At 37.0% G+C, this 14,875-nt stretch overlaps 1 protein-coding gene across 1 annotated transcript; it reads left to right on the forward strand.

Annotated features, from left to right (window-relative positions):
- The first annotated feature begins 13,216 nt into the window (after positions 1-13,216).
- Positions 13,217-14,500, forward strand: LOC145035490 (akuammiline synthase 1-like). The gene has a single exon (XM_078984024.1). The coding sequence runs from the start codon at positions 13,217-13,219 to the stop codon at positions 14,498-14,500; it is 1,284 nt and encodes a 427-aa protein (XP_078840150.1).
- The last annotated feature ends 375 nt before the right edge of the window (positions 14,501-14,875 follow it).

A 14,875-nucleotide genomic window follows, 5' to 3' on the forward strand; every position in this document is an offset into this window, starting at 1 on the left:
GTTTAGGGTTTCACACAAGGGAGTTGGGCAACTGGTGAGGCGGAAATGAGGATATAAGTTCTCTTAAATAGTCCCCAAACCCAGAGATTTAAGGTTTCACCTCACAGTGCCAACTCGGGGAGTCAGCTCTCTGACTCGTTGAGTTGGTTATTAAACCCACGTGGCCAAATCAATTCTACTCGACGAGTTGGGCTCACAAATCGTTGAGTCACTCAGTAAATCTTAAAAATAAATACATAAATAATATACATAGGAGCCTAGATGTTACAATTCTCCCCTACAAGAATCAGACTCCGCCCTCGAAGTCATGCTCTAGAATTAGCTCTGGGTACTGCTCGTGTATCTCGGACTCCGGCTCCCACCTCTACTCGAATCTCTTCCGATGTTGCCACTGGACCTGAACCAAGGGCACATCTTTGTTCCTCAGAACGTTCACTTTTTGATCCAATATCGCAATCGGCATTGTAATATAATTCAGGCTCGCATCCAGCTGAATGTCCTCTGATGATACCACCGGCGTCTCATCGACTACACACTTCCTCAACTAAGACACATGGAAGGTGTTATGAATCTGACTCAACTCTGCAGGTAGCTCTAGTCGGTAAGCTACCTTACCCACTTTGGCGATTACTCTAAAAGGACCAATGTATCGGGGCCCTAATTTTCCCCGTTTCCTGAATCAGATCACCCCTTTCCATGGGGATACCTTCAAGAAGAAAAAATATCCAACCTGGAACTCTAACTCGGATCGTCGCCGATTTGTGTAACTCTTCTGACGACTCTGGGCTGTCAGTACCACCCATCACCCGCTGCCCTACCTTTCCCCAACAGATGGGAGTCCGACACCTCCTCTCATATAAGATCTCGAAGGGAGGCATGACAATAATGAAATGGTGGCTGTTATTTTAAGAAAACTCAGCCAAGGGCAAATTGGTGTCCCAACTTCCTCCGAAGTCCATAGCACATGTGCGTAGCATGTCCTCGAGCATCCGAATCGTTTGCTCACTCTGCCCGTCTGTCTGCGGGTGTTATGCGGTATTGAAATGCAACTGGGTACCCAACTCCTCATGAAATTTCTTCCAGGACCTGGAAGTAAAACACACATATCGATCTGATACTATCAAGGTCGGCACTCCATGCCGTGCTACCACCTCTCTCACATAAATCTCAGCTAATTTCTCTGCAGAAGAGCTCTCACTGATGGCGAGGAAGTGAGCACTCTTCGTCAACCAGTCTACAATCACCCATATCACGTCAACCCTACGCACGGTCCTTGGTAGCTTGGTGATAAAATCCATCGTAATATGCTCCCACTTCCACTGGGGAATCTCTAGAGGTTGTAACGGGCCATGTGGTCTCTGGTCCTCCGCCTTAACCCGATGATAGGTCAAGCACCTCTCAACTACCCATGTCACATCCCTCTTAATAAAGGGCCACCTGTAGTCTCTCTTCAGCTCCAAATACATCTTAGTGGCCCCTGGGTGGGTCGAGAATCTTGATCTATGTACCTCCTCCATCAATATACGACAAGCTCCACCTGTATAGAGCACCCAAATCCACCCTCGGAAGGTCATAAGCCCATGACTGTCCGTCTCAAACTCAGACACCTATCGAATAACCCGCTCCCTCTTGCGGTTCTCCAGTCTTACGACCTCCACTTAGGCCTTTCGGATGGTGTCTAAGATTGGAGTCATCACTGTCATCCTCATGCACACATCTCGAATCGGAGCACTCACTGCTCTACGACTCAGGGTGTCAGCTACCATATTAGCCTTGCCCAGATGATATAATATCTCGCAATCATAATCCTTCACTACATCCAACCACTTCCTCTGCCTCATATTCAGGTTGGGCTGATCCATGAGGTACTTCAAGCTCTTATGGTCCGTATATATGGTACACCGAACTCCATACATGTAGTGGTTCCAGCTCTTGAAGCCGAACACCCCTGCCCCCAGCTCCAAGTCGTGGGTGGGATACCTCACCCCCAGCTCCAGGTCGTGGGTGGGATACCTCGTCTCATGAGGCATCAGCTGCCTCAATGTATATGCTATCACGTGACCTCTCTGCATCAACACCGCACCGATCTCGGATATAGAATCATCACATTAAACCACAAAGTCCTCCACTCCCTCAGGAAGGGCTAACACCAGGGCTTCGCACAATCTCTAGCGAAGTGTCTTAAATAAGGTCTAGTGCTCGGGACCCCAAGTAAAAGTAACACCCTTTGGGTCAACCTGGTGAGAGGAATGACAATCTTGGAGAAATCTATGATAAATCTCTGATAGTAGCTGGCTAAACCTAGGAAACTCCTGATCTCGGTCGAGGATCTCGCCACTTCCCATCTCATAATTGCCTCGATCTTGGCTGGGTCGACCAATATCCCATTTTGATTAACAAGGTGTCCCAGGAACTGGTCCTCTCGTAACCAGAAATCACACTTGGAGAATTTGGCATAAAAATTCTCCATCCTCAAAACTCCAAGGATCTCTCTAAGATGCACTTCATGCTGCTTTCTGGATCTCGAATACACCAGGATATCGTCGATAAACACGATCACCGATAGATCCAACATAGGCTTGCACACCCACTTCATTAGGTCCATGAATGCTGCCGGTGCATTGGTGATCAAGGCATCACCACAAACTCATAATGCCTATAACGAGTCCTAAAGTGTCACACCCCCAAACCGAAACGACAGAAACGTTCCGAGGCGGAGGACGTCATTTGTAGTATCATAACAATTGAATAATAGTAATCAAAGCAACAACAACCATTGAATTAATAGTATTATGTTTACATTGCATTTGAGTCATACATGATTTACACCAAAAGTAAATAACAAGTAAAGACTCGAAGCTACTATGCTCCATCTTCTTGAACCCGATGCGTGAACCTGTCTACTAGTGTCCTGAGAATACAAGTAGGTTTTGAAAGAATATCAACATAAAGCTGGTCAGTTCATAAGCATTTTGTTTTGGAAAACTGTTCTTTGTTCATTTGAAAAGTACTTTATGTTTCTCCAGAAAACCTTACATTTTCTGATATAGTAAATGTTAAGTAAAAATGATTCTTTCTAGTTCTTCTTGCGAGTACTTAGTGTATAAAATTTATATAGAATCCAGACCGGTCAATCAATCGATTGTGTGGTTTTTCCCCAAGCCCACAACCAAATAAGGAACAGGAAATGAAGCGGAGGCCACACAATCCACTGGTTGTCGGATCCTCATGTACATAATCCTGAAGTATTCACTAGATACTTACAAAGTTTACTGTGTTGATTCTTTGATACTCGATGAAAGTGTTCCTTAAGAAAATCCAATATTTTCTTATGTAAAGTATGATTAACCCATTCCTTCTATGACTTCTTAGTTCATACTAGTTATGTATAAACCAATGTCAGATAGATAGTTAATTGGGTGGATCTACCTTAAACCCACAACCAAACAAGGAACAAGGAATGAGACGGAAACCACACATTCCACAGTCTATCATGTATTCTTCATACATAACTTGGATGCATAAACTAAGGAGTCATGAAATTAATAATGAATGTTTGTTAGTTAAATGATAAACCAACTGTTTGTAAAATACCGATGTTTACCCTGGAAAATCCTATATTTTCCTTAAGTGTACATTATTGAATTATCTGTTCCAAATCATGGTATACAAGTATCTACCATACTTATGTTGTTTAAGCATTGTTCTGTTTGGAAACCTTTGTATGAAAACCTTTGTATGAAAACCTTTGTATAGTAGTCTTATTACATAAATAAAACTAGTTGATAACGTGATGTTCTGTATTCTGGAAGTGTTGTTAAAACCCTCCTGTGATTACTTAGTACATAGGAGTTATAGAAATCTAGATCGAACAAACAGTCGATTGGGTGATTCTGCCCTAAGCCCACAACCAAACAAGGAACATGAAATGAGGCAGAAATCACACATCCAACTGCAAGTTGGATGTTAACTTCATATTACCCTAATGTACATACTAATTAACCACATAGTTACTAACCCTGTTGACTGTTTGTTAGGTATATTATTACGTGAATGAGTCATTATTTCACGTGTGGATTCTTATAACCATAATATGGACGATCAACATTCTGACGTATTCGGGCGTTGTTAAAATGACGTTTGTCACCCCAGGCAAGCCTGCCTAACTGTAGTTAGCAATTCAGGTGCAGGATTGTCACTCCCATATAGATCTATACACAAACTCACGCTCTCCCTCCAGGAGACTCTGGTTACAACGCGTCTCACACTGTAGTTCTCTCAACGAATTCACTAATAATACTATGAAAACCCTTTTTGTTATTGTCATGAATCCTTATAAAATAATATCTTTTATTTTATAGTTCATAAGTTTGTTCCTTTGTTCTAAAAACTATGTTTTCAAAGTTTGTATCTTAACACGTTTATCAAACTGTTCGCAAAACTATGTTCATCATGTTTAGTAAATTCTATGTCTGTTGTATACCAATGATAGGAAGATATAATAAACCAAATTATATTTTTTAAACACAAGATTTACTTGTGCTTTTACTTGTATTCCCCCTGAAAACATTAAAAACTCGGAAAATATAGGGGTATGAACTCACATTGAGTGAGTGATTTGTGCGAAGATCAATATGAGATGCTGAGTGCCAAATGAAGCCTCGAACACAATTGGGTCCTATTTAACATGTAATGACACATATATGATTCAAATTAGGGTATTTCAAGACTAGACATGATAGGAAACCACCCTAAGGACTTGGAAACACTTGAACTAGGTGTTAAAACCATATGTGATCGAGTGAGGAAGGTGTACGACCACCCTTTGGGTGTGCACGGTCATGAGTGTACGACACATGCTTGTACGGCCAAACACTCATGATGGGAGTGTTTTTGAGGTGTTTCCAAGGTTCTACAAGCATCTAATGAGTGTTTTAGGTCCCATAATTAGTGGTTTTGCAAGTTTAAGGCCAAATATGAACATCAAAGTGGGTGTACAGACTTGAGGGTGTGTGTGCGGCCGTACAAAGGGGTGTGTGGCTGTACAGAGGGGTGTGCGGCCGTACACTCTTCATCTATGCCCAAAATGTCGATTTTCAAGAGATCAAGGCTAGGGTCGTGTCCAACTAGAAGATACAGGCCAAATTCTCACTTTGGAGGGCCTTTAAGGTGTGTATGGTCGACCTTATGAAGGTATGCGACCGTACACCTTCAAAGGATGAAGACCAAGGCCTAAAACATGAAGAATCTAGGGATTTTTCAAGTATAATGAGCTAGGGGATGAACCACTTACGTTTTTGATGCCTTTGGAGGGTTCTTAGATGAAGATTCTAGAGAGAGAAAGTAGCAGTGTGCAGCCAAAGGAAGAAAAGAATGAATGAGAGGGGTCTCCTCATATTTATAGGGGTGGGTGACCCACCACCCCGAGTGTACAGTTGAGGGGTGGGTGTGCGGCCGCACAGCCATGTGTACGGCCGTACACTCCTCCCAAGAGGGTGTATGGCCTGATTTTGCTACTTTACGACTTTGTAGTTCATCCCTAATCTCAACCTTGGTTGTCCTCAAGCTTAGAACACTTAAACGAACCCTTAAACGATGTTAAAAGGTGACGGAGTTGAGTTTAACCTTGATAGAAGTTCCGGGTTGTCACATAAAGGACGTCTTCTAGATCTCCTCCTCGCAGACTCTCATCTGATGATATCCCGACCTCAAATCAATTTTGGAAAACCAAGACACCCCTGCAACTAATCAAAGTGATCGTCGATCTTCGGTAATGGATAAAACCCTTCCCCAGCAGCTCCTGGATCTGTGAGGACAACTCCTGCATCTCTGGTGGCGGAAGGCGATAAGGTGCCTTGGCAATAGGCGCCGCTCCCGGAACCAAATCGATCCGGAACTCCACCTGCCTATCGAGAGGCACACCCGGAAACTCCTCGGGAAAAACATCCGAAAACTTGCACACTATTAGAACCTCGACGATAGAACTCGCCCTCGCTGTGGCAACCCGCGTATCCATCGTATACGCCAAAAAGCCCATTCAACCCTGCTGTAGACTCTATCTCGCTTTGATAGCAGAACAGAAAGCTGATCCATATCTAGTACCCTTGCGGTACAACATAAGCATTCCCCCACTAGGGTCTTGTATAGTCACTAACTATTGCTCGCAGTCGATCACAACTCTAGATCGACTCAACCAATCCATGCCCACTATGACACATACATCACCCATCACGATCAGTACCAGGTCTATTGGAAACTCAATACCAAATATCTCTAGTACATATCCCCAGATCACATCAGTAGCAAAAACTGCATGCTTTTCGACTATAGAAACCCTTAGAGGTCGACTCAATGTCTTATGTCAGATACTGATGTGACGACTAATAGCTAAAGACACGAAGGATCGACTCAGACCCGAGTTAAATAACACAAAAGCAGGTACAGAACTCACAAGAAAAGTACCTACACACAACATAATATAAGCACAACACATCTCAAAGGAATATAAATAAAGAACATGTATCGACCATGAAGTCAGGTGCTGCACGGACCTCCTTTGTTGTTAGCTGAAAGGCTCTCCCACGAACCCTCGTTGTCTCGACCTTCGCGGGCTGACTCTCAGTAGCACTTAAAGCAGTAAGTGCATATCCCTGTGCTGATCCCAGAAGAAGTTGGGGGCACTCGACCTTCCGATGGCTGGTCTGGTTGCAGTGAAAGCAGACTGCAAACCCCTTGGGGCAATCCTTCGCCATATGCCCCCCTTTGCCACATTTGGTTCAATGGTTGAATTGTAATTGTTCATAATTGAGTAAGGAATGAAGATTCTAGGACGCATATACGTGGTGAATGAAATTAGGATGGATTCTAGGGTTTTTAGAAGCCTCATCGTTGTTTTGGATCCCATCAAATCTGCAACGTTTCCTTGTCCAAATCCCATCACCATACACAAGATCAAATTTGGATCAATTTGGCTCCCATTCCATTTTTTACCTATAAGTATAGGTGTTTTGGATTTATCATTCATGAATTATGATTTGGAGTTTGTAAATCTTTATTTATGGTGGGTTTTTCAAGAAAGCTCGATACACATCTAGAGTTATGTTTTTTTTTTAAAATAATTTTTACAGGATATGTAGTGTATAGATAGTTATAAACAATATTGTTCTTGATCTAGTCCAAATGAAGTCCACTTACTGATTTTAAATTAAATTGACATGGATATATTTGTATGGATGGGGACCACCAGTGAAGTTGAACGTTAAATGGGCACCAAATGATGCCTATGTTGCATGCCAAGTGTTTGTAGAAATGTCTGAAAGAGAACTTGATGTTCAAATTCTTGAAGAACACAAAAATAATTCTAACTTGGTTATTTGTGTTACTTGGTTCTAACATGTGGTATCAAAAGGGAGGAAGTAGCAGCAAAAGGGATGAAGTAGTAGCAGTGATCCGTAACAGTGGAGGGGGCTCGGTGAGTTTTCTTTTTATTGTTCTTGATTGAAGTTGAGAAGAACAAAAATTCTTTCTTTTTTTGTGTTGATTGTAAATCAATGGGGATTCACTAATAGATTTTGGTGGGTGTTTTATTGATGTTTAACAACATTCAAAGGATGATTAAATTGGATGTTTGGATTTGATTTGTTTCACATGAATTCATGGTTGAACTGGTGTTTGGGTTTATTGTTTTGGCAGAATTTGATTCAACATTAAGAGGGGTTAGATGCTTTGAAGAACACAAAAATAATTATTTGTCTAGAATAGAAGTTTTATGACAATTTTTAGGGAAAATGTATTTGTTCAAGAATTATATATTTAAGAATGGTATTTTTTAAGAATTTTATGCATTTTGATGACATTCTATTAGAATATTTATAATTATCCTAAAATGTAGCAAGAATTTTATTTTTGAGAATGATATTTTTTCAAGAATGTTGTTATTATTCAATTGTAGGTTCAATAATTTTGCTATTATTCAATAATATTCTAGTAGAATAACATTTAGGTTCAAGAATTTTGTTATTATTCAATAATATTCTAATAGAATAATATTCTGATAAAACAATCTCATAGAACATCATTATATAAAATAAAATTATGATAAAATTCTAATCGAATTAATTAAAAAAACCAGAGTTCAAAATTAAGATAATAAAAAATTCGAAAATTCCAAAAATTCCATTCTTACATTTGTGTTTCCTAATTAAAAAGTAATGTAAATATACAAATTTACCCTTCTTTTATATAAATGTATTATTCTATTTATTTTTAATTTAATAATATGGATAAATGATTTTTTTAAAATAACTAAAATGATTGGTTCATAATTATTCCTACATCCATACAATGATTAGATAGAATAAAATAATATAAGCATATATATATATATATATATATATATATATATATATATATATATATATATATATATATATATATATATAGCTATTTGATAATTATGCTGTAAAAAACAGCTCCCAAATATGTTGTGACTAATTTAAATATTCATAAATGGTCATAAATATTGTTTTAAGGAAATTTGACTCAATATACTAATATTGCAAACATTATGATCAACTACCTTAATAAAAATGAAAATTGAATTGTCAAGGTAATTTCCTTTTTGTTTTGCTCATATTTGGGTAACTTATTTTTTTGTACGCACACTTAAAGAAATAAGGGCATTAGTGGATGGGCTGCTAATAGTAGAAAACCATGATTCGCGTCAAAACATTCCGGTTAATCGTGTTTGTTGAGCTAGACCTAATCGGACAACTAAAAACGATGTTCGCTTAACGTATTAACAACGACATCAATGGTTGCGACACTGTCGCCGCTAATGCTCCAAAAGTCGCTATTTTTCCCATGTGAGGCACCGCTGCTAAAACACTAATGTCGCCATAAAACCTCCCCGACGCCGCTAATAGTCGTCGCCACTAAAGGTCATCGCACATATACCCCTCTTTCTTCACACTTTCTGTAATATGTTTCTTTCACCTAGCTATTGTCGACGAATGATAACGAAGCAGATTCACCGGTCATGCAACCTCTATCACCAGTACCACAAGATTGCCATCATCAGCGATGGAAGCATTATCACTGATGATGGGTAATTCCTGAATTTTACAGGTGATTCCCAGTTTTTTCCTAATTTCTTTTCTATTCACTGACTTAAGTGACTATTTAATGATTTGGGTGTTTGGTTTTGTGTATTAAGCTTTTTTGACCTCTATTTTTGGGTTGTCATCACGACCACCAAAGCTGTCAGTTTTTTTGCCACCACCGCAACACCCCCACAACACCACCACCATTTTGATTTTGTTCCACCACATGTTCTATTCCATTTCATGAAGTATTCTAATCTCATTCTTCATATTGTACGTATTATGTATGTATGTAATGTGTATGATGTAAGTATATGAAATAGAATCTTTGTATGTATGTATGTTTAAGTGTATTTTGTCTATATTGTAATGTGTATGATGTATGCAAAAAATGTTTGTATAATGAATATGTGTATGGAAAAAATTGAGAAAAAGTAGGATACAATAATGGAAAAAATGAAAAAAAAAAGTATAATACTATAATGAATATGTAATATGTGTAGGAAACATGTTTAAGTGTATTTATATGTATAATGTGTATATTTATGTACGAAAAAACAACAAAGTAGGATGCTATAATGGAATGTATATTTATTTTATTATATGTGTAATGGTATGTATAGAAATTATGTATGTAATCTGTGTGTTTGTATGCAATTTGGATGTTATAATGATATAGATGAAAAAAACAAAGTAAGATGCTATAATGGAAATTATTATTTTTGTATATGTATTTGTATGCAATTTGGAAACTATAATGCTATAATGAAAAAAATGACAAATAAAACAAAGTAGGTTGCTATAATAGAAAGTGTATTATTTTTGTATATGCAATATGTGTAACTTTTATTCATATTGTTATTTTGCAGGCTATATATAGGGTTTAGTTGGGCGATACTCTTCTACAAGATGGCGGATGTTATGGGTCTAGGACATGGAGGTGATGGATCGAGGATCCACCACCTCTAGTATGCTTTGGTCGTGGACAATACGAACATGATGATAAGTCTTATTATGATATATTTATTAGTTATTTTTATTCATTTATTATAAGCTACTGTGATTATTATTTTTAATTATATTTTTCAGTTGAGCTTCCTAAAAAAAAGAGGTCTATCAAAAAATATCTAGCTATCAAAGCCGATACATGTAAACAAGGGAAAGCCCTTGGATTTAGATTTCGACAGGGAGCTTACACATTCCCCTGTCGGGAACCGTAGTAATTGGTTTATTCGTGAGATTGTGAGGTATATGTGGATAAACATCCCTTTGAATGTATTTGGCTGGGACAATGTTCCCCCGACTTTAAGGAATGTCACAGTCGTGCATCTAAAGGTATATTGGATAATATTTGAAGTTTAGTTATGATTGGTATTTAATTAACTTACTTTTTGTATTTGTAGACTAAGTTTGATTTGGATAAGGTTAAATTTGATCTGGAGCGTGCTTAGTTGCTGTAGAGCATTGATGGGAATTTACAAAGAGTTTATAGTGGCCGGAAAAATTAAGCTATACTTATTTTCAGAATGTTGGGGGGCTTAGAGATATCCCAAGGGCATTAGCCAACCCCCCCCCCCCCCCCCCCCCCCCCCCGCGAGCGTATGTCACATGAAAATTAGGTGCAAGCAGTCAAATGTTTTCAAACTCCCAAAATTTTAAAGTATTCGACGTCAAACAGAAGAGTCTATGCAAAACAAGTTGTAAACAGAGGGGGATCGTGCTCATGTAGCAATGCTTGTTTCAGAGAAGTAAGTTATAATATTTTTAACTGTTTATTTAAATTATAATAAATCTATTTTTTTAAGTTAAATAGGACATCACTTGAATCGAAGCATTTCGTAAGACTAATACTTACCGTCAAGGGGTATTTAGCAGTCCTATAGTCGAGCAACAATATGTAAGCGCGTAATTTTTATTTTCATATAAGTGTTTATATCGTCAAGGGATATTTAGTAATCTAATTTTTATGATGTTTATCATTTTTTGAAAATATAGAATGCTTTACTCCATGAGATCAGTCAACATACTCAAACTTCTTCTGAAGCCAACAATCTAACACTAAAGGATACACAAAATTGTTTTGAAAGAATATTGGGTGTTCGACGAGGCCATATCAGAGGCATTTGGTGTAAACATTCTACGGTTGTGTCGATGTACGATCAGGAACAAGCACTGACACAACCACCACCACAATTACAGGTAACAAGACTATTTAGTTTTGGTAATTGTTTCAAATATTGGTAATTGTTAGTTTAATAATAGTTTCAGATGTTGGTAATTGTTAGTTTGATAATAGTTTATATGTTGGTAATTGTTAGTTTGGTTATAGTTTGATATATTAGTATTTTGTAGTTTGGTAATTGTTAGTTTATGAAAGTACAATGCTATAATGGAAAAAATGAAAAAAGGTACAATGTTATAATGTGTTATATGTAATATGTGTACTTTGGTAATTGTCGGTTATAGTACAATGCTATAATGTGTTATATGCAATATGTGTAATTTTGGCAATTGTTAGTTTATGAAAGTACAATGCTATAATGATATTTTATAGTTTGGTAATTGTTAGTTATATTACAATACTATAATGTGTTATATGCAATATGTGTAATTTGCTAATTGTTAGTTTATGAAAGTACAATGTTATAATGGTATTTTGTAGTTTGGTAATTATTAGTTATAGTTCAATGCTATAATTTGTACTTTGTTTGTATGTAGAATGTATATTTTGTATATAGAATGTTATAATGTTGATTTAACTTATAAGACTATGTTGTTTTCTTTGTAGTTAGACATGCTTCAAATAATGTTAAATGATTTTGCATGTCGTGCCGCACTTGAAGAATGGTTTCGTTCGTTGCCACAACGAAATGAAACCAGAGGAAACGATCAAGGAGAATGATGATGACGAGTAGCCACTTGTAGGATTTTTGTATTGTTTTGTTTGTATAAATATTTTAGACTAGTATTTTGCGTTATGTTAAATTGGATAAGTATTTTAAGCGGATGTTGGATTAATATTTTGGAATAGAAGGATGTGGTATTAGATTAATTAATATCATAACAGTTTTTATACTTTTTATATAGGTTTTTTCAATTTTAATGTGAAGTACATAAAAAAAATAAGGAAAATACCAATACCGGCGACGCTTTTAGTGGCGACACATGATTATTAGCGGAGACAATACTTTAGTGGCGACGCCCGCTAAATAAGCGCGACATGTCGCATTAGTGGCGACATTTAGAGTATTAACGACAAAGCATCAACAACAGACTTTTAGCGACGACGAATCGCTGCAAATAGTATTAGTGGCGACAAACACCAGTTTTAGCAGTGACGTCTGTCGTCGGTATTACTCTAATTTCTAATAGTAACAACTAAATAACGAACTTGTTGAAAGTGTTCATACATAACTATTACGACTGGATGTAACCTACTACAAAATGTAATAATATTCCTTTCCCTTATAACATTCCAGGTCGATAATTAATAATATAATAATATAGAAAGGACAAACAAAAAACTTTGTTTGTATATGAATCCTATGTATAATTATTATAAGAATTGTTTTATTTTTTTATTGTGGAAGAGTCCGACTTCCATAAAATTTTTTTCGTTTATGTATTGTTTTGTGAATTTACTAAACTTACTCAACTGCACATATAAATATGAATATCATGTAAATTTAATTTGTCTAGATCAATGATCATATATATATATATATATATATATATATATATATATATATATATATATATATATATATATATATATATATATATATATATATATATATATATATCATTAATTAATATTCATCCTTAACATGAAATGAAAATCATGTAAACCAAGAAATCTATAGATATGGTACGAATTTGTACACAAGAGTCGGATTATTGCGTAAAGTTTAGATTCATATTGTTAATGTCAATTAGCTTAAATTTTGAAGATTATTTTATAATATCTCAGGAAAAAATATAAATTTTGTATTTAAGTTTTTGGGTTATTTTGGATCCAAAAATCATGCATGGTATTTTTCTTAGTTCTTTGTTTTTTTTGTTTGCTTTTTAAATCTAACACTATATATTGCTACATCTTCATTTTCCTATCAGTAATGAGGATGATTATGGCGAAGCTCCAAAGATTTGGAAGGATAAGGCAACTTCACACAATCATATCTCAAGAAATCATCAGACCATCATCCCCAACACCTCAACACCTCAGAACTCATAATCTTTCATTACTCGATCAGTTTGCTGCCCACATTCACATGCCAATTGTATTTTTCTACCCAAACTATAACAACGGCAACCCCAACATCCTAAAGAAGTCGTTATCACAGTGTTTAACACAATACTATCCGTTTGCAGGTAGGTTTCCTGGGCCTCATGCCTCTCACATCAACTGTAATGACGAAGGAGTTGAGTTCTTGGAAGCTTCTATTGACACCCGTCTTGATGACTTCATTCTTCAGAAAGAGAAAGAAGAAATCCTTGATCAACTCATTCCTAGCGTTCACAACACTAGCCCTAATTTGGTCGAGGTCCAACTCAACCATTTCGCTGGTGGTGGAGCCGCAGTGGCTGTGTCCATATCGCACAAGGTAGCTGATGGATTCACGATGGTCAACTTCTTCAACCACTGGGCCACTGTTACACGTGGTGGATCTCCAATAAATCCAAGTTTCATATCTTCCACCATAAGTAACACCAAAATGCCTGAGTTTGAGCTTAAAAGCATAGAGAAACTTAACTATGCAAGAAAGAGATTCGTGTTCCCCAATGCCAAACTAAATGAGCTCAAAAATAAGGTTAACGCGATGCAAGCAACTCCGATGAACCCTACTCGGGTCGAATTAGTGACATCTCTACTGTTCAAATGTGCAGCGGGTGCAGCGACAACAAAATCAGGCTCTTCAAAGCCAACAAACTTGTTTCATACGGTGAACTTGAGGAGCAAAATCATCAAAAATTGTCAAGAAGTAGCAGCAGGCAACATAAGTACAATGGTGATAGCAAACATGGCGGATTCAGGTGCAATCAAGCTGAATGAGGTGATTACTAAGTTGAGGAATGGGATCATGGAGCTAGAAGGATTAAGAGATGTGCAAGAAGCAGCTGGAAATTTGTTGGGCAGATTGTCGATGTTAGCAGGTGATCATGAAACTCGAGCGTATACTTGTTCAAGCTTGTGTGGTTTTCCACTTTACGAATTGGATTTTGGATGGGGAAAGCCGCTAGAAATAATGGTAAGATTTCCTGATGTGAATGACAGTTGTATCCTTCTGATGGATACTCCATCTAGAGATGGTATTGAAGCACTACTTCGTCTGCAAAAAGAAGAAATGGCCATCTTGGAAAAAGACCAGTCGCTTCTTGCATTTGTTGAAGACATCTGAAAATGTGTGTTTTCCTTTGGTCAATAATTTTATAAATTGTACTTGAAACCAGTCGAGTGGTTGGCATTCATATCAGCCAATTAATAATTAATGATCGTATTTATGTTCAGCTCAATTATGGATTATTACTTGATGATTTTTGGTTCGATTGATTGCATACTTCCATTAATTGCTAGTCTGAAAAGTCTAATTTAGCGTACTGTTACCAAACGAATGCTTAGAGAACTTTTATATTATTGGATTTTTTAATTGTATCTATAACCGAACTTTTATATTATTTTCATTTTTTAATTGTATCTTTAACCAAACCAATATATAGAAGTTAACGTCCAGCTGTGCATAGATTTATACTAAAACATGACATTGTGCAATACA

The sequence above is a fragment of the Lactuca saligna genome, chromosome 3, assembly GCF_052625555.1.
Source record: "Lactuca saligna cultivar CGN05327 chromosome 3, ASM5262555v1, whole genome shotgun sequence".
NCBI classification, from domain to species: domain Eukaryota; kingdom Viridiplantae; phylum Streptophyta; class Magnoliopsida; order Asterales; family Asteraceae; genus Lactuca; species Lactuca saligna.

Coding starts and splice junctions, on each gene's coding strand:
- LOC145035490 (XM_078984024.1), top strand. CDS start 13,217: ATGAGGATGATTATGGCGAAGCTCCAAAGATTTGGAAGGATAAGGCAA.